The sequence below is a fragment of the Ranitomeya imitator genome, chromosome 8 (genome assembly GCF_032444005.1).
Source record: "Ranitomeya imitator isolate aRanImi1 chromosome 8, aRanImi1.pri, whole genome shotgun sequence".
Taxonomy (NCBI): domain Eukaryota; kingdom Metazoa; phylum Chordata; class Amphibia; order Anura; family Dendrobatidae; genus Ranitomeya; species Ranitomeya imitator.
The window spans coordinates 175,913,221-175,939,190 of record NC_091289.1 but is presented as its reverse complement, the minus strand read 5'-3'; the positions used below and the strand labels follow the sequence as shown (position 1 = coordinate 175,939,190).

Below are 25,970 nucleotides of genomic sequence, written 5' to 3'. Positions count from 1 at the left end.
TTATGATTGCAATCATTTTCAGGAAGAAACTGAGTATTATCTGACAGAATTGCAGGGGTGTCAATACTTTTGGCCACAACTGTACATTAGTGAGTCCACAGGAGGTTGGCAGCATGTTGCTTCACGGAAGGAGGTGCAATAGCTTAGACATGCAGTGTCATGAAGAGTCTCAATGAAGTGATGGCACAGTGTTATTCGGTAACATTAATTTATTTAATTCATTAAGATTAAAAGCATGGATGCGGGGGAGCCGGTTCAGTGGTGAACGATGGCCGTTTCACGTACACCTTACGCTTCAATGGGTCCAGGTAACTTGGACCCGTTGAAGTGTAAGGTGTACACGAAACGGCCATCGTTCACCACTGAACTGACTCCCCCGCATCCACGCTTTTAATCTCAATGAGTTAAATCAATAAGATTTTTTTTTTTTTTACCGGATAACAGTGTGCCGTCTCTTCACCACTTTGGTTGGATTATTTATAAAGAAACTTTATTCCAGAAAATATTAGCCAAAATTATTGGTGAAAATTTACTGCATGTCTTTGAAATCTAAAGAAGTTGTCCAACTTCTAAAGAACTTTTCCAAGTGTCAGGGATGAGTTTAAACTTGTTTCCGTGTCGTAAACTCTGAAGACCAATCATGGCTGGAAGACGCTGTCTTCATGATGGTCTGGATCAGATAGAAAAGACAGAAAAGTGAGCAACTCCAATCAGAAACAGGAGCATTTGTGAGTCATTATACATAACTGTACTGTAATCAGGGTTGCTGCAAATCGATTCACAGGACCCTGGCCAGTGGCCACGTCAGAAATCCGTGGCAGTTGGATGACCACCTACTACCTCTCAGGTTCTGCTGCTCTTAATTTTCTTTCTGGCATGCTGCGATGACATTGTTGCTGCGTGACCCACATGTGACATAGTGCCAGGCTGAAAATCAAAAGAAAAAGTCCAGGATGTAGTCAGGTTCTCAGGAATCTTGTTCAATGGCCATAGATTGGGTCCTTTGAATTATTTTGCACCAACTCTTACAGTAATCTCTCATATGATCTTCTGAACTGGTATGTACCGCTATATGGTCACTGTATTGTGGAAATATTGGTTTTGATCTTTGTATAAGGTTTTTACATCAACAATGATACTGTCGTCGGCTGAGCTTCCCGCGGTAATTGATGTAAGCTAGCTGTAGAGATGAGAGAATCGATCTGCGAGACCCTGGTCCAGTGGACAGGTCAGTATTTTATGGCCGCTAGACGGGAGCATCGTGCACCTCCGGTTCCTTTCTTGATGAGCTGGCGTAATGCACAGATGAAGTCAAACCAAGCCGGCTAATCAAAAGATGATCCAAGGATGTCGTCAGGTATGAGGTGGTTCCCAATAGCTCCTGTCCGGTGGCCATTGACTACTGACTTGACAGCTGGTCATAGTGTCCTGAACATTTGTTTGCCCATCTCTAATTAGCTGGTTCGAGGGCCCACTTAAATATATTTTGCCTCCCAACCGTGCTCAATCCCTGACTGCACCCTAATTTCGTCTGCAAAAAAACAAGGCCTCGTAGAACCATGACAGCGAAGGAAATAGATCATCTTGGCTGCTGAATTACAAAGAGGCAACAACTAAAAATGTATATCTGGTCATTAAAGCCCAAAACAAAGTGGTGATTAGAGGGTAAATGTATGCACCGAGTATCGAAAGGCATGAAGAGCAAAGGTGTGCCGATTTACGACAAAACCTCATGATGTTACATTTTGTGCCGGCCTCACCCTTTGGGTGCACCAGGTCTAAAGACAATTAGCCGTTAGCGCTCACACAACGCCTGGGAGTATTTTTCTTTAAGAAATCGGTGAGGATATTACTTTTTCTTGGAGTGAAGATCAGGTGAATTTTCCCTGCGATAGTCAATAAAAATAATAGTGTTTATAATGTGGAGAAAATAAAATGGAAATTGGCCGAGGTCCCGCAGTCGGGCCAATATTGCTCCCGTACATAGGAAAGAAATGTAATCAGCAAAATGGGTGCGTTAAAGAGGCCCTATAATTACAGTATTATTGCTTTTCCACTGGCGCTATATAGAATGCAGTAAGGCTTTGTAATACTGAAAACAGTGAAATAAAACCATTTACTGTATGCCTGCCTCATTGATGAGAACACTTCTATTACTTTCCATCAGGCAAATGGTTCTTTTTTTTATTATGTCTCCTGAAGTTTGCAGACTCTGCTATTTTAGGTCGCAATGACCTTCGTGTTTTTTTTTTTTTTTTTTTTCGTTTCCTTTTCTCGTTGTTATTTCTCTGAAGTTTTGATGAACAATAATAAATAAAAAATCGAAAACAGCAGCGATTCCTAAATGCAACGTCTCATATCTTCCCCGTGTGAAAAATAAAATCTGCTGCATGCAAAGTAACACGAAATAGTTATTAGTTGATCCCAATTAAAAAGATGAAAAATAATTTAGTGCTGATTTTTTTTACTGTATCTTTTTAGCATTTTCAGCTCCTTTTCTTTTCAGATGCAAAGCTTCAAATTTCATGCACAATTTTACAAATTTAAAAATATCATACTCGCTACCTGCGGCCAACACTAGAGGCAGCATACTGTCATATTGGGTTTTAATATGTAGCTGTACGCAGACTGCTCCCCCTAGTGGTGGCTGCGGGAAGCCGGAATGTTATGTATTCAATCTATGTCTCTTCAGGGTGTTTGGAGCTTTGTATCATAAAAATAATATATTAATCAGCACAGAATTTTTAACGAGTTCAGATTAAAGGATTTCCTGTCCCAAGGCTGCAGTTTATTTATAAAACTGAACTTTATTAATTCTCCCTTGGTCCAACGCTGAGTCTCGGCCACTGCTATCAGCGTCTGTTATTGTCTGCAGCGCTTAAATAGCACTGCAGCCAATCAGTGAGCTCAGCAGCTCTCAGCTTTTCACACTGTCAACATAGGCAAAGCCGATGAGCTCAGTTATTGGCTGCAGCGTTGTCTACGTGATGTCAGCTCTGCACATAATAACGGATACTGGGAACAGCATTGGAGAGTCAGCGCTGGACCCAGGGAGGGTGAGAAAGGAATAGGGGACAGGGGGTTTTCAAAATCAGAAAACCTTTAAATAACTTAAAGTGGTTTTCAACCTCAAAAACTAATATAAGGGCTCATTCAGATGTCCGTTTTTTTCACGGACGAGAAAACCGGTCGTAGCTTCATCAGTGAAATTGTTCAGAGTTTCAGCCGAGTGCCATCTGAGTTTGGTTGGATTTTCATCACAGTTTGGACAGAGTTTCATCAGTTTTTCTTGAAAAAGAAAAGTTTCTCTACATTCTGTTATCTAACGATTTGTGAAAAACGGACCACACTCAGATGGAATCCACGCGCTGTGCGGTTATTTCATCGATAGACACTTGGACCAATATTGGACACGTCTCGGTGATTTTGGGCACATCACTGTGTCTGCAAAACTACGGATCGGACATGTGAACAGATTCCACAGACGATGCTAGGTACTATCCATGAAAAACACAGATAGAACTTGTAAGTGAAAAATGGACGTCTGAATGAGCCCCAATCTAACCAGGAATTTGTGTCTTGTGTCTGGAGAGAAGCTTGAGAATCTGGGAGCAAAAACCCTACGGGAGGATCAATAGGACGGTAATAAATTGCATTAAATGGCTGACTCGATACATCTCAACCCAGGTTAGCTGCATTATACAATGGTTCATTGACTTTGCATCTGAGATATCATATCCTTTGTAGATCGCCATGATGGCACATGACGTTCTGTCTGATGAGTCTCGTTTTACATCATGTGAACGGCTGGATGCACTATGGAAAGAAGACAAGCCGGCGGATACAGAGGGATGCTGTGGACAACATCCTTGGGACCTTCCATTCATTTGGGTGACAGTGAACAGAATACAACATGGCAGTGGCATCTTACAACAGGATAATGGACGTTCCACACTGCAAAAACTGTACAACAATGAGGAACATGACTGTTATGGTCTGGTGATTAAGGAGGGACATGCGACCAGCTCTAAGCAGGTGGTAACTATACTGACCGCAGTCCCTAAGCTCAACGCAACACTAGAAGTAGCCGTGGAATGCTCCTAACTCTGCCTAGGCATCTCGTCACAGCCTAAGAGCTAACTACCCCTAAAGACAGAAACAGGAAAACTATCTTGCCTCAGAGAAAATCCCCAAAGGATAGTTTTGCCCCCCACAAATAATGACTGTGAGAGGAGAAGGAAATGACATACGTAGTATGAAACAAGATTTAGCAGAGGAGGCCACTTCTAGCTAAATAGAAATAGTACAGGACAGAACGCTGTGCGGTCAGTAAAAAAAACTAGAAAAAGTCCACCGCAGAGAAATGCAAAAATCTCCACACCTGACTAAAGGTGTGGAGGGCAAACTCTGCTGCCCAGAGCTTCCAGCTTAGCTGAATAGATCCATACTGATAAGCTGGACAAATGAGCAAAACATAGAAAGTGCTGAACAACAAAGTCCACAACAAGTGAACTGCAAAAGAACAAGCAAGGACTTAGCTTTGCTGAACCGGTCAGAGTGTCAGGAAAATCCAAAGAGCAATAACTCCAGGCTGGAACAATTGACAACTGGCATTGAATGAGGGATAAGGCCAGACTAATATAGCCGAGCCAGAAAGACGATCAGTGAAAACAGCTGCAGAAACTAAATCCAAGAAGCAGCCATACCACTGAAAACCACAGGAGGGAGCCCAAGAGCAGAACTCACAAAAATGCTACTTACAACCAGGATCGCACAAACCTTCTTATTATAAACAAAGGAGGGTTGTTGCGTTCTGCTCCACATGCCGGGATCCCACAACCCGGGAGTTCAGACACGGTTTTTGTTACACGTTTGGGTTCTTTAGTTCATGGATTAAGGCATACTTCTGGACACTTTTTCTTATAGGTGATGTTTTGAAAAATCACCAGTTTGAGATTGCCCACTCTTTTATTAAATAAAAGGAGCAGTCCAAGATTGTCGAAAGGTGTTCTTTAAAGGATCTGCTGCCATTGTGTTGGTGCCAGAACATCATCAATAGTCTTGTAAAATCCATGACATGATAGGTGTCCATCAATGACCTGACCAATCCATGACAGGTCAGAGTTGTTTTGGCTGCATGAGGGACCTGCTCGATATTAGGCAGGAGGTTGATCTGTGCAAATTCCCAATGTTATCCAGTAATTGTAATTGTATGAAATTACTTAGCTCAGTCCCTGACACCATCTAGTACACAACATGGCCCTGGTGGCTGTTTTTTAGGGGATGTTTAGCCCCTGTTCTGACTGCTCAATATAAATAAGAACGTTGATGATACTTACAAAAGAGAAATCTTCAGCATTTCGGCAGAGCATCTTAGGGAAAATAGCTTGTCTCTGAAATAGTTCCTCTTGCTCGAAGATATTCCCATACATGAATCCATTCATCATGGTGGAATGAGCATGAATGTCTATGTAAAACTCCAAACTGGTCTTCTGTTGGATCAAAAAATAAAATATTCCATCAGATCTACAGATTCAAATCAACATTTCTCAATAAGTACAATAGCAAATATGATACATTCCTCATTATTGCAAAAAACATTGCTTAATAATTTGCTATTTGCTCTTTTTGAAATCCTCTAGTTTATCATCGAAGCAAAAAATGTGGTCAGACAATCCGAGGTCAGAGCAGGCAGCACAGGTTCAATACACATCACCGGGGTGAGGAGCAGAGAGGTCAGAAAGAAATGATGAACAAGCCAGGTCACTAACGGGAAACAGAATATGGTGGAATGCATAAACTGGTGCTAGCAGGCTAGGAACCAATGTTCAGCCAAGGAATGGTGGGAGGAGCTGCCTAATATAGAGCCTGCTGGCACCGGATAGGCCAGGGATCCTAATCTTTGCAGGACACAGCAGGATTAAATTCCTGCAGTGACTGGCTACGACCTCCTAAGGCCAAATGGAAAGCACGTTCAGACGCAGCGGTGTGCTGAGGAGTGCTTCAAGAGGCAAAACTCAGGCAGCCGACCTGACGACAGGAGAAGCTGAGCTGTAACCAGAGTGAGGACAGCGCTGAGAAAGTATGCGAGTTACCGCCATGACACTGTATAGTACCAGAGCTAAAACCCTTTTTACTTAGTTCTACTTTTTACAGTATTTAAAAAAGGGGTGTGTCACACAGGATCCTCTGGGGCGTGTCACACAGGATCCTCTGGGGCGTGCCTTTAGACTTTTCTGCATAATAATCCTGGGAGCACTGCCTCCTGGGAAATACCATTAAAATTAGCACTAATATAAAAAAGGTCTATATGTCTGGAACCATAAGGCAGATTTTAAAGCTACAAAAAGCAAAATTCTAAAGAAGACCAGCAGGAATACAATAAAAGAAAAAAAAATGGACACTTTTCATTTGGTGAGAGGTCCTCTTTAGCAAATGTGTTGGTGTCATGATTTTACCTAATATACCGTATATTACAGGTTCTTCTCTTGTATTTTTTCGTGTCTTCATTAAAAAAAAAAAACGCCCCTAGAGAAACATGTCCATCAGCCTCTGGCAATAGAAAAACACTGCATATGGGGAAGCTGCTTTACGATTAGAGGATGTCCGGTCACATGCTCCTCCATCAGCGGCCATGTTGAAGAAAGCTGTACAGACAGCGAGTAACAAGTAGCCTTACAAATTAGTAAGTGCAATAGGATTATGTTTCCAACACGTCTATTAAAGATAAAGTGCATAACCCCTTTAAATGTTTGATGCGTATGGTAATTTAAGAATCGCAAGTAAAGGGGAATAATTGTAACTTTTAGCTGAACCTCATAGTTTGCAATTATGGAGCTTCTCTTTAAATAAAACATGCAAATTCCTTACTCTGAGGTCCCCTACACATAACCAGAATCATTCTTTTAATTTTTTAGGTAATGCTCATTTTGTTCTGCATATGTTTTTACTAAAACAGACATTCACTGCTTTATAAATAGGTTGATGAATATGCCCCAATTTCCCACATTAATGGGGAAGCTCATAGAAGCGATTTAATAAGAAGTCAGCAGAGGAATACAATCTTGCTGCCCCCTACAGTTTTATTTCCGTGACTTCACTAATAAATAGAGTAAAATGGGACCCGAGCACATTAGGAAGAAAAAAAATGTCATTACGCTCGCTAAGAAAATGGGTTAGCGTTTTATCACATGGTATAAGAACGGGTGAATGGTTGCAGGTAATAATGAAATCTGTCTTCTCCAAATCAATAATAAATGGTGATCTGTGGGAGACTTATAATGTCTGAATTTGATCGTTTAGTAGCAATTAAAAAAATATATAGACAAATGCTTTTTTCCAGGTAAATTGTCCAAGGGCTCATAGATAAGAATATGTGTAAGATGTGTTGGCGTATACAACAGCTGCAGACTTTCAAGCAGCTGTTTAGATCTCCTGTCATCCGACTGAAGAGGACATTGTCATCTGACTGTAAAAAAAACATTGTCATCCAACTGAAAGGGACATTGTCATCCCACTGAAAAGGGCATTGTCATTTGACTGTAAAAACCATTGTTATCCAAGTGAGAAGGACATTGTCATCTGACTGAAAAATACATTGTCATCCTACTGAAAAGGACATTGTCATCCGACTGAAAAGGACATTGTCATACGACTAAAAAGGACATTGTCATCTGACTGAAAAAGACATTGTCATCCTACTGAAAAGGACATTGTCATCCGACTGAAAAGGACACTGTCATTAGACTGAAAAGGACATTGTCATTCAACTGAAAAGGACATTGTTATCTGAATGAAAAGAACATTGTTATATTCACCTGAAAAGGACTTTGTAGCTTGACTGAAAGGGACATTGTCATTCGACTGAAAAGAACATTGTCATACGACTGAAAAGGACATTGTTATTCAACTGAAAAGGATTGAAAAGGACTTTTGAAACTAATATAATAATATTGTCAATAAGTAGTTAATAGATAAGACCCTCATCACAAATCTCCTCCCAAATGACCTTTCTTGCTGGATGTCACACATTATACAGCTTTCCAAACTCTGTCATGATCCCAATGGCAGGGGATCACTAAAGGACAAGCACAGATACAAACAAGCTCTAGGGCGATGGAACCTGAGCTGACCGCGACCCTGAACCTTACACACAAATAAAAGTAGCCGGGGAACGTGCCTACGATGATCCTTGACGTCTCGCTCCAGCCGAAGATCTAACTTCCCCTATTAGAAGAAACACAGACCTCTCTTGCCTCCAGAGAAATTCCCCACAGAAATAGCAGCCCCCCACATATAATGACGGTGAAATGAGAGGAAAGCACATACGCAGTATGAAAACAGTTTCAGCAAAATGAGGCCCGCTAAAGCTAGATAGCAGAGGATACAAAAGTGAACTGCGCGGTCAGCGAAAAACCCTTCAAAAAACCATCCTGAAATTACTTGAACTCATGTGCCAACTCATGGTACATGAGGAGCAATTTCAGCCCACTAGAGCAACCAGCAGCAAGAATCACATATCTGCAGGCTGGACTAAAAACCAAATAAAGCAAAACACCAAAACAGGAAAATCCAAACTTAGCTTGACCAGAAGGTTCTAGGAGCAGGGAGCAGAGGTAACAAGACACACTGGATACATTGATAACCGGCGAGGAAATGCCAGCAAAGCCAGGTTAAATAGGAAACTCCCATATCCTGATGGAACAGGTGGAACCCAGAGACCCAGGAAAGACAAGTCACCCAGTACCATCAGTAACCACCAGAGGGAGCCCAAAAACAGAACTCACAACAGTACCCCCCCCTTGAGGAGGGGTCACCGAACCCTCACGAGAACCACCAGGGCGACCAGGATGAGCCCTATGAAAAGCGCGAACCAAATCATCAGCATGAACATCCGAGGCAACCACCCAAGAATTATCCTCCTGACCATAACCCTTCCACTTGACCAAATACTGGAGTTTCCGTCTGGAAACACGAGAATCCAAGATCTTCTCCACAACATACTCCAATTCTCCCTCCACCAGCACTGGAGCAGGAGGCTCAAGCGAAGGAACAACAGGTACCTCATACTTCCGCAACAACGACCGATGGAACACATTATGAATAGCAAACGATGCCGGGAGATCCAAACGAAATGACACAGGGTTAAGAATTTCCAAGATCCTATAGGGACCGATGAACCGAGGCTTGAACTTAGGAGAAGAGACCTTCATAGGAACAAAACGAGAAGACAACCACACCAAGTCACCAACAAGAAGTCGAGGACCCACGCGGTGACGGCGATTAGCAAACTGCTGAGCCTTCTCCTGGGACAACTTCAAATTGTCCACCACATGACTCCAAATCCGATGCAACCTATCCACCACCATGTCCACTCCAGGACAATCAGAAGGTTCCACCTGACCAGAGGAAAAACGAGGATGAAACCCCGAATTACAAAAGAAAGGAGAAACCAAGGTAGCAGAACTAGCCCGATTATTAAGGGCAAACTCGGCCAGCGGCAAAAAGGTAACCCAGTCATCCTGATCAGCAGAAACAAAACACCTTAAATAAGTTTCCAAGGTTTGATTAGTTCGTTCAGTCTGGCCATTCGTCTGAGGATGGAATGCAGACGAAAAGGACAAATCAATGCCCATCTTAGCACAGAACGTCCGCCAAAATCTAGACACAAACTGGGATCCCCTGTCAGAAACGATGTTCTCAGGAATCCCATGCAAACGAACCACATTCTGAAAAAACAGAGGGACCAACTCAGAGGAGGAAGGCAACTTAGGCAAGAGTACCAGATGAACCATTTTAGTAAAGCGATCACACACAACCCAGATGACGGACATTTTTTGAGAGACAGGGAGATCCGAAATAAAGTCCATGGAAATGTGCGTCCAAGGCCTCTTCGGGATAGGCAAAGGTGACAACAATCCACTGGCCCGAGAACAGCAAGGCTTAGCCCGAGCACAAACCTCACAAGACTGCACAAAAGAACGCACATCCCTCGACAAGGAAGGCCACCAAAAAGACCTGGCCACCAAGTCTCTAGTACCAAATATTCCAGGATGACCTGCCAACGCAGAAGAATGGACCTCGGAGATGACTCTACTGGTCCAATTATCCGGAACAAACAGTCTCTCAGGCGGACAACGATCAGGTTTACCCGCCTGAAACTCCTGCAAAGCACGTCGCAAGTCTGGGGAGACAGCAGACAAAATCACCCCATCCCTAAGGATACCAGAGGGCTCAGAATTTCCAAGGGAGTCAGGCACAAAACTCCTAGAAAGAGCATCCGCCTTCACATTCTTTGAACCTGGCAGGTATGAAACCACAAAATTGAAACGAGAGAAAAACAGTGACCAACGAGCCTGTCTAGGATTCAGACGCCTGGCAGACTCAAGGTAAATCAAATTTTTGTGATCAGTCAAGACCACTACACGATGTCTAGCACCCTCTAGCCAATGACGCCACTCCTCAAATGCCCACTTCATGGCCAAAAGTTCCCGATTACCAACATCATAATTCCGCTCAGCCGGCGAAAACTTTCTAGAAAAAAACGCGCATGGCTTCATCACTGAGCCATCGGAGCTTCTCTGTGACAAAACCGCCCCCGCTCCAATCTCGGAAGCATCAACCTCAACCTGAAAAGGGAGCGAAACATCTGGCTGACGCAACACAGGAGCAGAAGAAAACCGGCGCTTAAGTTCCTGAAAGGCCTCCACAGCCGCAGGAGACCAATTAGCAACATCAGCACCCTTCTTAGTCAAATCCGTCAAAGGCTTAACAACACTAGAAAAATTAGTTATAAAACGACGATAGAAATTAGCAAAGCCCAAGAACTTCTGTAGACTCTTAAGAGATGTAGGCTGCGTCCAGTCACAAATAGCCTGAACCTTGACGGGATCCATCTCAATAGTAGAAGGGGAAAAAATATACCCCAAGAAAGAAATCTTCTGGACTCCAAAGAGACACTTTGAGCCTTTTACAAACAAGGAATTGGCCCGCAGGACCCGAAACACCTTCCTGACCTGCTGAACATGAGACTCCCAGTCATCAGAAAAAACCAAAATATCATCCAAATACACAATCATAAATTTATCCAGATATTCACGGAAAATATCGTGCATAAAGGACTGGAAGACTGAAGGAGCATTAGAAAGTCCAAAAGGCATAACCAAATACTCAAAATGGCCCTCAGGCGTATTAAATGCGGTTTTCCACTCATCACCTTGCTTTATTCGTATAAGATTATACGCACCCCGAAGATCAATCTTAGTGAACCATTTAGCCCCCTTAATGCGAGCAAACAAATCAGTCAACAATGGCAAAGGATACTGATATTTTACGGTAATCTTATTCAAAAGACGATAATCTATACAAGGCCTCAAGGAACCCTCTTTTTTGGCCACGAAAAAAAAACCTGCTCCCAAAGGGGACAAAGATGGACGGATATGTCCCTTTTCCAAGGACTCCTTAACATAATCCCGCATAGCAGTATGCTCTGGCACTGACAGATTGAACAAACGACCTTTAGGAAATTTACTGCCTGGAATTAAATTTATAGCACAATCGCAATCCCTGTGAGGAGGAAGCGAACTGAGCTTAGGCTCCTCAAAAACATCCCGATAGTCAGACAAAAACACAGGAATCTCAGAAGGAGTAGATGAAGCGATAGAAATCGGAGGTGCATCATCATGAACCCCCTGACAACCCCAGCTTAACACAGACATTGATTTCCAGTCAAGGACTGGATTATGAGTTTGTAACCATGGCAGACCAAGTACTAGAACATCATGCAAATTATACAGTACCAGGAAGCGAATCACCTCCTGATGAACGGGAGTCATACGCATGGTCACTTGTGTCCAGTACTGAGGTTTATTCATAGCCAAAGGTGTAGAGTCAATTCCCTTCAAAGGAATAGGGACTTCCAGAGGCTCCAGACTAAACCCACAGCGATTGGCAAATGACCAATCCATAAGACTCAGGGCAGCGCCTGAATCCACATAGGCATCGACGGAAATGGATGATAATGAACAAATCAGAGTCACAGACAGAATGAACTTAGACTGTAAAGTACTAATGGCAACAGACTTATCAACCTTTTTTGTGCGTTTAGAGCATGCTGATATAACATGAGCTGAATCACCACAATAAAAGCACAACCCTTTTTTCCGCCTATACTTTTGCCGTTCACTTCTGGACTGAATTCTATCACATTGCATTATCTCAGGTGACGGTTCAGACGACACCGCCAAATGATGCACAGGTTTGCGCTCCCGTAAACGCCGATCAATCTGAACAGCCATAGTCATAGACTCATTCAGACCAGCAGGCGCAGGGAACCCCACCATAACATCTTTAATGGCCTCAGAAAGGCCATCTCTGAACTTTGCAGCCAGAGCGCACTCATTCCACTGAGTAAGCACCGACCACTTCCGAAATTTTTGACAATAAATTTCTGCTTCATCTTGCCCCTGAGAGAGAGCTAATAAAGCTTTTTCAGCCTGAATCTCTTGGTTAGGTTCCTCATAGAGCAAACCCAATGCCAGAAAAAACGCATCCGCATTAAGCAACGCAGGGTCCCCTGGTGCCAATGCAAATGCCCAATCCTGAGGGTCACCCCGCAGGAAAGATATAATTATCTTGACTTGCTGAGCAGGGTCTCCAGAGGAGCGAGATTTCAAAGAAAGAAACAACTTGCAATTGTTCCAAAAATTCAGAAAACGAGATCTATCTCCAGAAAAAAACTCTGGGACAGGAATTCTAGGTTCAGACATAGCAGCATGTACAACAAAATCCTGTATATTTTGAACCTTAGTGGCAAGATTATTTAGGCTAAACAGCTGGGATCAGAGCCATTCAAAGATTAAGAGGAGGAGGAAGTAGCCAGGCTGCAATAAGGCTAGGCAGCAAACTCTGAGGGAAAAAGAAAGAAAAAAAAAAAAAAAACTTCCTCAGACTACTTATCCTCCTACTTCAGCCAATACAATTAACACTTTGTGGGCCGGTTATACTGTCATGATCCCAATGGCAGGGGATCACTAAAGGACAAGCACAGATACAAACAAGCTCTAGGGCGATGGAACCTGAGCTGACCGCGACCCTGAACCTTACACACAAATAAAAGTAGCCGGGGAACGTGCCTACGATGATCCTAGACGTCTCGCTCCAGCCGAAGATCTAACTTCCCCTATTAGAAGAAACACAGACCTCTCTTGCCTCCAGAGAAATTCCCCACAGAAATAGCAGCCCCCCACATATAATGACGGTGAAATGAGAGGAAAGCACATACGCAGTATGAAAACAGTTTCAGCAAAATGAGGCCCGCTAAAGCTAGATAGCAGAGGATACAAAAGTGAACTGCGCGGTCAGCGAAAAACCCTTCAAAAAACCATCCTGAAATTACTTGAACTCATGTGCCAACTCATGGTACATGAGGAGCAATTTCAGCCCACTAGAGCAACCAGCAGCAAGAATCACATATCTGCAGGCTGGACTAAAAACCAAATAAAGCAAAACACCAAAACAGGAAAATCCAAACTTAGCTTGACCAGAAGGTTCTAGGAGCAGGGAGCAGAGGTAACAAGACACACTGGATACATTGATAACCGGTGAGGAAATGCCAGCAAAGCCAGGTTAAATAGGAAACTCCCATATCCTGATGGAACGGGTGGAACCCAGAGACCCAGGAAAGACAAGTCACCCAGTACCATCAGTAACCACCAGAGGGAGCCCAAAAACAGAACTCACAACAAAACTCCCATTCAAGTGCTGATTTAAAGGGAGTCTGTCAACAGGTTTTTGCCTATGTAATCTGAGGGCAGCATGAGGAAGGGGCTGAGACACTGATTACACCGATATATCACTTATAAGGCTGCGTGCTGTTGTTTCAATACAAACAGTATTCTATCAGAGGAGATTATAACTGCCGGACTAGCTGCCTTTCCGTCTCCTAGTCCAACTCCGCCCCCAGCACTGATCAGCAGCTCACTGTCAATATGTTTCCATGTGGCCCATGCAACTGCTGTGGGGGCTGTTGGAGTGAGGGACCCCAACCATAGTAGTTCCCATTCCCATTGGTTTTAGACAGTTGTCCCAACAGGGGTGAAGGGGGAAACAAACAGGGGTGAAACTCTGAACGATGAAGATGAGTGGAGGCAGTTTGATTTTAGGCTCCCTTCATTTTTTTTTATGCATGCTACATAGAAAAATCTATGCAATGCATCTTCTGAAAATACCTACATTTTCTAAATGTGAGAACATCCATCTGATGTGTAACAAGCAGATTGATTTTTTCTTTGGGGCAAATATCTGCAGTAAATAGCTTTAAAAAAAAAATAAAAAAAGCCGAGCAGTCGCTTACACGAAAAAGTTTTGCTTCTTCACGGGAGAAGCAATTAAAAATAAGACGAAGCAAAGCATGCTGGAATTAAAAGGGAGAGTGATTGTCATATAATTTGTCTGCGAAGACAAGGAGAAAGTAATAAATTGTTGGCTGGGAACCTGCTGGATGCTGAGAGCTGTCTTTAAAGGGAGATGCAAGATACCTCCCGCTATGATATTAAACTCATCATTTTCTGCTCTGGAGGTGGAATTCAAAATGATTCAACAGTCGACATCTAAAAAGTCATTTTTCTACTTAATTCCCAGAAGTGACTTTTTATGCGCTGACGTGCTGCAGAGAGAAGTTGTTTTTTTTTTTTCCTCTTTCCTTTCCGTAACTCTGTAATTGCCTATGAGATCAGCTGACCCTATGTACCTAAGAAAATCCTTTTTTTTTTCACACAGCTGGAAAAACAAAAGCGGCTTCTCCCCTTCTGCTTTGTCAACAGAGGAATGGAAGGCAGACACGGCACGCGCTGCTGGCAGCTTTAATAGCATTCGCGGCCCGGGTGAATACTGTTTCTTATTTTTTTTTCTTTTTTTATGTAAATAATGATCATATTGGACGCTGATTCAGATTTCACGTCTTCTTCCCGCTCAGAGTATATATCCTGCGGCTTTTAATAAGCCGCTTTGCAACATGGCGTTTTGGTTGTTGGGTTGCTGTTGCATTTGTATTATTACTATTGTGTTTTTTTTTCTTTTATTTCATACGTCTTTGTGTATTAAAAAAACAAAACAAAACATGTTGCAATAAATATGAAAAACATTGAGTCTACACCTTACTCTATGTCCTCATAAAATGTTGAGTTTGGTGGGTCATTTTAATATTCCTTGTCGGCGCCTGGTATTGAATCAACTTGCTATGTATTGCCAGGGGAGTTGGCCCGCAGTCCGCTTTGATAGGCCTGCTTTGATGTTAATATTAATAGGTACATCTCCGCTTGGGTACATGAAAGATATCCAAGCTGTATTTTCCAAAACTGATGAATATGGAATAAAAGGTATACTTTATAGGATCGTAGAAGGGTTTGTGCAAAAGGAAATCTCATTCAAGGATGGCTTCTTTCCAAGCGGCAATGTGATATCATGCCATCTACACATGGCTAACAAGGCTTTCTCCAGCCAAACAACTTGACAAGTCACCCAGCAACTGGCTCATAGTCTTCTACTCACACATCCTGCACCAACCAACTTGCCAAGCCACCCACCAACCGGCTCATAGTCTTCTATTCCAGCCTTCTGCGCCAATCTACTTGCCAAGCCACCCAGCAACAGGCTAATTGTTTTCTACTCCATCCTCCTGCACCAACCAACTTGATGACCCACTCAGCAACTGGCTCAGTCTTCTACTCCAGCCTCCTGCACCAACCTACTTGTCAAGCCACCCAGCAACCGGCTCATAGCCTTCTCCTCCAGCCTCCTGCACCAACCTACTTGCCAAGCCACCCACCAACCAGCTCATAGTCTTTTACTCCAGGCTCCTGCACTAACCTACGTGCCAGGCCACCCACCAACTGGCTCATAGTCTTCTCCTCCAGCCTCCTGTACCAACCTACTTGCCAAGCCACCCATCAACCGGCTCATAGTCTTCTACTCCAGCCTCCTGCACCAACCTAATTGCCAAGCCACCCACCAACCGGATCATAGTCTTCTACTCCAGCCTCCTGCACCAACCTAATTGCCAAGCCACCCACCAACCGGCTCATAGTCTTCTCCTCTAGCCTCCTGTACCAACCTACTTGCCAAGCCACCCACCAACCGGCTCATAGTCTTCTACTCCAGCCTCCTGCACCAACCTACTTGCCAAGTCACCCACCAACCAGCTCATAATCTTCTACTCCAGCCTACTGCACCAACAAACTTAACAAGCCACCCAGCAACCGGCTCATATTCTTCCACTCCAGGCTTGCTACAACCTCCTAAAACTGAAGGATCAGATCATTTCTATCTCTGGAGCCCTCCACCATCTACGGAATTAGAAGTCACTTGTCAGGAACAAGCAGCCCAACACCTCCATCAAACATTTCCAAGCTCTGACTACTGTGAACAATTTGGGATCTATTTTGTTTTTAATAAATTAAAAGGTTATTTCCATCTTTAGACGTTATCACCTATGTATAGGATCCCACAGATCCTGAGACTGGTCTCTGAAATGCCCTATTTGGCGTGGTGGCCACTGGCCAGGCATGTGCACTTCTACTCCATTGATTCTCTATGGGACTGCTGGTAAAAGCCAAGCACAGCCATCTTCACCAGTCCCGTAGAGAACTAATGGTCTAATAGTGAGCATATCCAACATTTTAGAGTCCTGTTATTTGGATTAGTGGGGAACCCAGCGACTAGACATCCACTGATCATCAAGTTGTCACCTATTCAACAGATAACTAAAAATATGCAAGTAACCTTTAAAACTATTGGTTCACTTTCCTGCTGTAGATAATCACCATCACTCATTCCAGCATTCCTAATTCTCAGGAATAATTAAGGGGTTGTCCGGTCCAAATCGATACGTCTGCAGTCACTCTGTGTGACTGCAGACTTATTAATTCACCCAGCACACGCACTGTGTGCCCCATCGAATTTGCTGGTCAATAAGCTGGAACCAGAGGGTATATATGAGTTATACATACTCCCGGCCAGTGGGGGCAGCCTATCTTCCATACAAGTGTATGGAGTAGGCCACGCCCACTAGACAGGCCCTGGCCGGGACTATGTATAACTCATACATGCCCTCCAGTCCCTGGTCAGAGACCGGAAATTTCCCATAATGCACAGTCATGTGCTGGACTTATCGATTTAGACTGGACAACCCCATTTAATCAAAACCCTTAACAAATTTGGATCTACAGGACTATTAAAAGAATTGTCCAGAAATTGAAAAAAAAAATAGCTTAACAGCAAAGAATGTGCAAAACTCCAAAAACAAAACATAATTTGAATGCAATAAACCTCCAAGCTTCAGCATCGATGCCCCAGTAACTGACTGTACAAAACATGTAGATGTATGACACATTACTGCTGTAGCTAAATAACAAAATCCATCCATCAAAGCTTTTTTACCATATTTTAGTAAAAAAAATTATAAAAATTCAAAAGTTGCAGTTTTCTTGAGCAACGAGAGGTTGCGCAAAAAAATGCAACTGCCGTTATTTTCATGTCATTCTTGCCACAGCTCTGACGAAGTTGGTGGATATGGGATGGGACCTGGGCATTTTGTGAACCCTGCTTGTCAAATTCATGATGAGCTATGCCACAAATCTTACTCCAGAAGGGTCAGGAGTAAGATTTGTGTTGAGGCGCACATAACGTTGCATGAGCTTCTTAAAAAATCACTCCCATAAAAGTTTTTAATATATTGCAATCATCATATCATACAGCACGGTGTACTTACAATTGCTCATTTTACCTTTCTAACCAGATAATTCTTCTCTTTTCCATTAGGTCTATTGCATCGCGTGATTTTAAACAGAGTAGCTGAATCTTTCTAAGCTCTATGTTGAAACAGGAGATCAATTTTCTCTACATGAGTCATGAGTATTTGCAAAAGACCCTGGCAGGGGGACGAGGGAGCAGCTGGGTCAGAAGTTGAAGAGGGAAATGATATAGGCAGGGACAAGAGACTTCCTGTTTCTACATAGAGCAGAGAAAAGAGAAGAATCAGCTGGGTAGAAAGGCAAAATGAGCAATTGTAAGTACACAGTGCTGTATGATATGATGACTTCAATATATTAAGAGAATAAAAACAATTAAAGGAGGAGGAGTAATCCTTTAATGAATCAGAAATGCCTGCTCCAAAACGCCTCCGGTGAGAGAATTGCCAATCTTGATGAATTGCCCCCCATTCTCATTTACGGTAGTTAACATTTGCACATACTTCTCATACATTTGCTTATTTATTTATACCATTTATACTCTCCATACCATACTATGATTGTATATTATTATGCCACAGTTTTCTGTATTATCTCATGCACAGCTTTTCTTATGTGGCTTTGTACAATATTTGATTGTGCTGCTCGGGAAAAAAAGATGTGATACAAATGAGACAAAAAAAACTCCAAACAATTCCAATAAAAAATAACCGTAAAGATTACAAAATAGGGATTACAACTGTTTAACACTGCATGTGAAATCTTTGTTTTTCTTAGACTTCTACATACTTTGCTGTTTTGTGTTCCTCCTTTATTGGTGGATTTCTGCATTTTGCCTTTTGCATCGATGATGTTTCTTCTCTTTTGTTGCCACATTGTAGAAGACGGGCTAAATATTGTTCTTCGGGATGACTCACTAGTCTGGGAGAGATGGATATCTCCGCTGCTGAGTTACACTGTCATGAAAATAATACATTATGACATATTAAATGGAAGATGGCCTTTGATTGGATAATTATTCTTCCATTCTCTTCGTTAGGCTCCTTCTGTTTTCCTTAATTCGTACACAAACATTACTCCGATACTCCCAGACAATTCTATTACTCCGAGCCATATTTAAGTAATAAATTTAATCTCGGTAAGTGTTATCGTAAGACGCGGTACGATGAGGTTACAAATGGAGGTCGCTGCTCAGGGACAGCCATTTATCTGGATAAAGAATATAACATTAGACTGTCTTCTCTATAGACATAGCGTAATTATAGAATATATTGAAACCAGTCAAATGACGTTTCTGGGATGAAAGAAGATCTTATGCTGTTGGGTTTTCGAAACAAACCTTTCGAGAACCGCTCGGCTGAATTTAATGTATTTCTAGTAGTTTGATGAAACTTTCGTATAGGGATGTTATACTGCTGATTGCTAAATGTAGAAATTAATGTCTCACCCTATTATTTCCTCCCTGACTGCTCCTTTCGTTAAAATGAATGGTCGGAAGAGGAGTTGCATTTATCCAAGGTGCAAGTTGATTGTCACGTGGGCATCCATACGTCAACAATTTGGCCGTCCCCTTTGTATTTATTTATAGCGGGTAAACGGATGGTCTCGCTTCCCTCATCCCTCACAACTAGTTTCGTCTGCCAGTCTAATATGTCCTGGAAGTGTTCCGATTTTCACGGTCTGTAACTCAACAATCCGCTCCTTTTCAGTGGACTGTTCATAGCAATCAGCAATTATGCTGGCACTATAGGTTCTAGGATGTCCTTTTCCCTTATTTCCCAGTATGCCTTGATCATGACATAGTTTCCTGCCCTGAACTGAAAGCCAGCCTCTCTGCTATGCTTTTATGCAATAGGAGAGCAGAAACAGAGGGATAAAGAGACCCTTCCACCACTTTCCGTAGAGAGACTTTGATCAGCCTTCACGTGCTGTAATCCATCCCAGTGTTGTCGCTGCTAGAGATAGATTACACCTGGCTACAGGGGGTGGAGAGAGAAAAGACAGCTAGTCCCTGGTACTTTGGAGTGAGTTTTCAAGATGAGAGCATCACTCCAGGGAAGCAGCTGGGAAAAAGCCTCTAGGGTCCCACCTGTCTGACTAGCCTCCTAGGCAGCTTGGTCCCTGGTGACTTCTAGAGCAGCTATCTTATACCCAATACCCATGGATCAGTGTTGTGAATTCTGCTCTTGGGCTCCCTCCGGTGGTTGTTGATGGTAATGCAGTTATTCCTGAGCAGCAGTCTTGGACAGGTGTTTCTGCTAATTGCAATTCGGACTGGGGTATTTAGCTGTGCAGGACTCATTAGTCCTTGCCAGTAGTCAATGTTCCTTTGGAAGTGTTGGTCCTCTGCCTGGCCCCTCCTGCTTACTGCCAATTCAGCTAAGATAAGTGTTTTCTTCATTTTTTTTTTTAGACACACTGCTGTGTGTTTATTTTCTGTGCTTATCTTGTTTCTATTTTGTTCCTGCTAGACTGTGCCTGATGTTTTTCTCAGTCTAGTTGGACTCACTGGAGTCGCAGATATACTCTCCACATCTTTAGTTAGGTGGTGGAGTTTTTGTATTTTTCTGCTGTGGATATTTTGTAGTGTTTTATGCTGACTGCATAGTATCCTGTACTATCCTTTCCTATCTAGGTAGAAGTGGCCTCCTTTGCTTATCCCTGTTTTCTGTCTGCGTGTGTCTTTTCCTCTCTTTCTCACAGTCATTATTTGTGGGGGGCTACCTATCCTTTGGGGGTCTACTCTGAGGCAAGAGAGTTTTCCTATTTCCATCTTTAGGGATATTTAGTCCTTAGGCTGTGTCGAGGTGTCTAGGTCTGGTTAGGCACACCCCACGGCTACTTCTAGTTGCGGTGATAGGATCAGGGATTGTGGTCAGTAAAGTTACCACTGCTCCAGCGAAGGTCATTTCATGCTGCTCCAAGGCCACCTGATCATAACAGATCAGGCAGCATGTATAAGTTGTCAGGTTCCCTTTACAAGGATTTCCTGGCTTAGAAAAATAATATTTAAGGGAATCCTCAAATGGAAGTGTTATCCTATCGGAGGCAACCGTCCTCTGTTTGCAGCATCTCCAGATACCAGATTTTGCCAGAGGACACCAGAGGAAGCCATAAGCAGCGAAACAATTCCCCCTGCTGCAGCCAATCGGATTGCATTTGTCCGATTTCATCGCAAGTGGGAGTGAGCCCTAAGGCTACGTTCATATGTATTTTGGGTCTGAGTTCTGTTCCCAAAAAAACTTGACAGCGTGTGGACCCAGGTTATTCAATATGACGGTTCAGATCAGAGCTTGCTTTTTTCACGGATCGAATTTCCGCTTGAAAAAACAAACAAACTATTTTCGCCTATTCAAGCATATTGGTACGCAAAAAAAAATCATATCCCCATATAGAATTACGGTCGATTTTTACGGATACATTGCAATTCTTCATCACTGAAAATGGCGATTGGTAAATTTTAATAACTGCTACACAAACAGATGCCGTACGGATGGCGATCACCTGGTTTTTTTTTTGGATGAAACGAGTATGATTTTTATACATTGGTGTGAACTTGGCCAAATGAAAGAAATTGTCCAAAGTGGATAGCTTTTTATTACTGTGAAGGCAGTGATGTCTTCCTGTCCTGGATTCTGCACAATCTGATGATTTCTCTCCATTGTAACTGTTGGGCGCCATAAGATGTTGGCCGTCCTTCTGCTGGTTTCTGCTTTTTTTTCACCTGTTTTTACGTTATCAACTTATTGTCATAAATCAACGCTGAAAATTCTCCCCCTATCATGCATAAAGATTTTATAAGTTCATAACAGCCGCCCGCGATCATTTCGCGAAGCAGCTTTTGCTACAACAATTGGCTTAGTCAAAGTCCCCAAATCTGATCATAATCCCTAAATGTTGATCGTACTACAGCTGTTTTATACCTGGCGATTGGATAAAAATTGAACAATTGCACTAAAAACATAATAGAAACATTCGAAGCAATAGGATTATTTTATTGATTTTTTTGCCTAAGCGTTTTAAGACATTTCCTTCAATATATTATTGCATTGTTGATGGCCGCGCAAGTGAAAATAGCAGCAGAGAGAATTTTTATTTTTATCAATTACTTAGGTGATCACAAAGTCAGCTGCTCTGATAATAAAGCGATGTGTCATCTAGGCAAAGCCATCTTCTCTCGCTCGAGTAAAATGGACCAACGATTGTTATGATCAGAGTTTGGTCCGAGTTTCATCCTTTTCTCTCATACGTGAAGAAGAAACAAAACAAAAAGATTCTCCACCTTCTCCTTTTTGTTAATCCACGAAAATCAGATGTTCAACAAAAGAGAGGAGCAAAAACTGGACACTTTTTACATGGCGACAGCGTCTCTTTAAGAGTTAATAAATTGGGAAGAGATCAGCGAGTCAATTTGAGGTGAATTACATTGAATTTGCAATTTTTTTAAAATTTTGCTTGATTATTTTTAGGGTTAGGCTAGGTTCACATTGCGTTAGTGCAGTCCGTCTAGCGCATACGCTAACGGACTGCGTTAACGCAATGTCCAAAAAGTGATCTCGTTTAGCGATCGCGCTAGCGCAGATGCCCGATCTGCGCTAGCAAGAACGGACCCAAAAACACTGCATGCAGTGTTCGAGGTCCATCGCAAACTAACGGAACATCACTAACGCATGCCAAAAATGGCATGCGTTAGGGATGCGTTAGTTACATTGCGGTCAATGGGTGCGCTAACGGATCCGTAACATTGCGTTAGTGGCACTATGTAATGGATTCCGTTAGCGGATACCCACTAACGCAATGTGAACCTAGCCTTAAAGAAGAGAGAAAATTGCTCCCTGTTTGATTCAGCAACCGCATAGGACAAAGTCCAAGTAAGTATTGCTCACCTGGACAGGCACAACACTGCTATAGGCACAAAATGGACAATTCTTGTGATAAGCTGCTGCACCGACCGTCAGCTTTACACCCTCACCGGGCTGTAGCTGCACTGCGTACTAAATAAGCATACTCTTGGAGGGGGTGTATGATGAATGGCTAACCCGATCAGCTGCTGCACCGACCGTCGACTCCCCACCCTCATGGGCAGGAGTTGGAGATGTTCTCCTATTCTTATATTGTGAATAAGCTAGATGTGAAGGCGAGAATGGCTAATGAAATCAATTATTAACCTTACTTATTAAACTAGTTCAGATGTGGTGTGGCAAGATGGCGTCTGCATCCTGGAACAACGCCCTGGAAGGAATCCATGGAATGTGAAGTAGATAACACTGAAGACTATATATGGAACGGACCTTACATGGACCAATTACAGACTGACATGATAGTTGCTCAGAAGTTGTGCGATGCCCTCTTTTTGCCTGTTACATGATCCGTTGTCTGTACTAATAAAAAAATCAGTTTTTGTGCCAGCTCTGGCAGAGAGGAACATACCTCTGACTTTGTGTCTGATGTAATTCTTCTATGCACGCACTTGGCTCCTATTTATCAGGTCAGGGGCAGGCAAGCACTAAGATCTCACATCTCCTCCATCGCAGCACCAGGAACATATCTGTACCCTTCTATTTCCTTTCTTATGAAGAACTTAAAAAGTGACAAACTATAGACTCGCCCAGTCTTTTCTGATGCTAGAACTTCCCGCCCAATGATTGTCTAACCTACCGTTCATACTCATGTGCGTCCCCGATCATTGCTCAGTGTAAAAATGTTGGGTGATTGAATGATAAATCACTCATCACTCATGTAGCCAAGCACATGTAATAATCATAAATGTTCGTCAGCATTCCAGCAAACAGGAATGTGCTTCCCCCAAAAAGAGAAAAACAAGGGGAACAAATGATTAGTACTAAAGTGGAGAATGCAAATGTGAGTTAAGGAGCGCGGTTCAAAATGCTATATCGCCAATTGGTGCTTGTAGCGAACAGGTAGATTATCCACTCGCATTAAGAAACCTTTACTCTCTGTCCCTCCTTTGATGTTCATTGTCCGGTGTTACATCTAGGTTTCAGTGACCTATCAAAGAGATCTAATATCACGTAATTATATCATCCAGTGGCTTTAAACGAATTGCCGCTGTGGCCTAGAGCCATCAGATGACACGTGATGGTGAGTCCTCATAGACAAAACCTTACCGGGAACTATTCATTACTCCACACTGATCAATACCCCCAGTAAGAGTCATCCTCAGCAGCACTTATCTGGTGCTAAGGAGAAAGTGAAAACCTTTTTCAAGAGACAAATACTTTATTGAATTACCAATAAAAAAAAACTTCAACACAGACATAGAATGTAAAAAGGTAAAACGCATCACATGGTCAGGAATCAGACCTAGACCTAGGATGCCGTGATAACACTGATATATCTTGCATGATTTATTCATAATGCCTTAGCAAGTTATCATGTGTCAGTAAAGCACTGTTTTATATGATGATGATTTATATGTAAGTAAAATAATTAAATCAAATAAGTACCATAAGATGGTACAAAAAAGGAAACACAAAGCCCAGAGAAAAGGGAAAGCATGGTCCCTGGTTCTCTCCTAATATAGATTACTCATTTTGTCTCCTACCTGTTAAAATTCTGTTTTTGTTATTGCTAGTTGTGTTGTAGACTGTCTGTTATCTTGATCCATTGGTGACAAGCTTGGAATTTGATCTCTCCTTTCGAGTGTCTGCTTCTTGTCATATTTCTCATGACTAGTGTCTGTAACTTACCTGTGTCTACTACACAGATGGGCCCTACTCCCGTCTTCTGTGGCCTCTTCCCTTTTTTAAAGTGACCCATGTGAAATGCTGTGATATCATCCAGGGTCTTTTAAGGCGCACTCATATTTGTCTGAGCATTTGGTAAGCGTTGTTATATGTTTGCCTCAACATCTATTTATCTCAGTTGGCAAATTATATTTTCAAGCACACTACTGTTTTTTTCTATACTATATGCATTTACTGCCTGGCTCAGGCCTGCAGTTAATCCTTCATCTGCTGTAAGGATGACAAACTCTTCTTTCGTGTTGCTCACACTACAAATCCTGTTGTAACAGTGTAAATGAAAAAAATGGCACCGGGTCTCACCTATTTTTAATAACCAGCTAAGGGAAAGCAGACAGCTACAGGACGATATTAATAGCCTGGGAATGCCCATGGATGTTGGGCCATTCCCAATCTAGAAATATCAGCTTGCAACTACTCCAGAAGTGGCACATCATGTTTAATGCGCCAGTTCTGGCACTTAGCTTCAGCTCTTCCCAACTGTCTTGGTGCGGTGGCAAACGGGGTAATTGTTTTTGGGGTTAGTAATGGAGAGGTGTCAGTCAGACTCCTTAATTACTAACCCAGTAGTGAAAATGAATGAACACAGAAACACAGAAAAAAAACTTTATTTTAATAAAATCTCCCCCCACACTTGCCCTTGTTCACCAATTTATTAATTAAATGATCTCACAAAGTAATCCACATTCATCTTCTTGGTCTCTGGTGCCCGTGGATAGCAGTAAAGCTACTGCTATGCACAGGCGCTGGCTGATGACTACTCTCATCAGCATCTCCTGCTCTCACTGCTATCAGCGAGACCAGGCTTACAGTGATGACAGTAGCAGTCATCAGCTGGCGCCTGATGGCAGTCACCTTGTCACCGCCGGTCACAGAAACTGGTTCACAATATGTTCTCTGTGTGACAGAGTTGTAACCCGCAGTGGCTGTCACTGGCGGTGACTTCAGTAAGGTTACCGCTGGTCAGAGTCGTTGCTTCCCATGCTGTCACACAGAGGACTGTGTGGGAACCACTGGTTATTCGGGCTCTCCATTGACTTGAATGGAGTTTGTTTTTTTCTAAAGTTCATCCGAACCCGACAGACTCGAACATCCATGGGTCTGCCCATCATCCCTACTCATTATAATGCATAATGCATAATTCCACCTACTTTGTGTGGCCGAACAGGTTGACCAAGGATGTGTCCACCCCTCAGCTTTGCCGTGACTTGGCAATGGGCTTATACATTTTGATCAAAATGTTAACTAAGAACTTCATGTTCAGTTTTGTACATTTTGCTTAGCCGCTTTAGATTAATGTATACTATTTGGATGTTCGGTCCGTGCCTTTTCTACCGTCATGCCATACCTGGACTCTTTGTCTTTAAGAGAGCACCTTGAGTCCCTTCGGAGAATCGCACTATGTGAAGCTCATCAATGCTTGAAGAGTAGGTATTTTGTGAGCTTTATGGCAGGAGAT

General features: G+C 42.6%; 1 protein-coding gene across 2 annotated transcripts in view; it reads right to left on the bottom strand.

Moving 5' to 3' along the window:
• The window catches only part of AGBL4 (AGBL carboxypeptidase 4), a 1,562,854-nt gene that overhangs the window by 119,846 nt on the left and 1,417,038 nt on the right, over positions 1-25,970 (bottom strand). For both annotated transcript variants that reach the window (XM_069737949.1, XM_069737950.1), the window contains exon 10: positions 5,340-5,492. In XM_069737949.1, the coding sequence (XP_069594050.1) occupies positions 5,340-5,492 (153 nt within the window). The remainder of the gene's footprint in view (positions 1-5,339; positions 5,493-25,970) is intronic.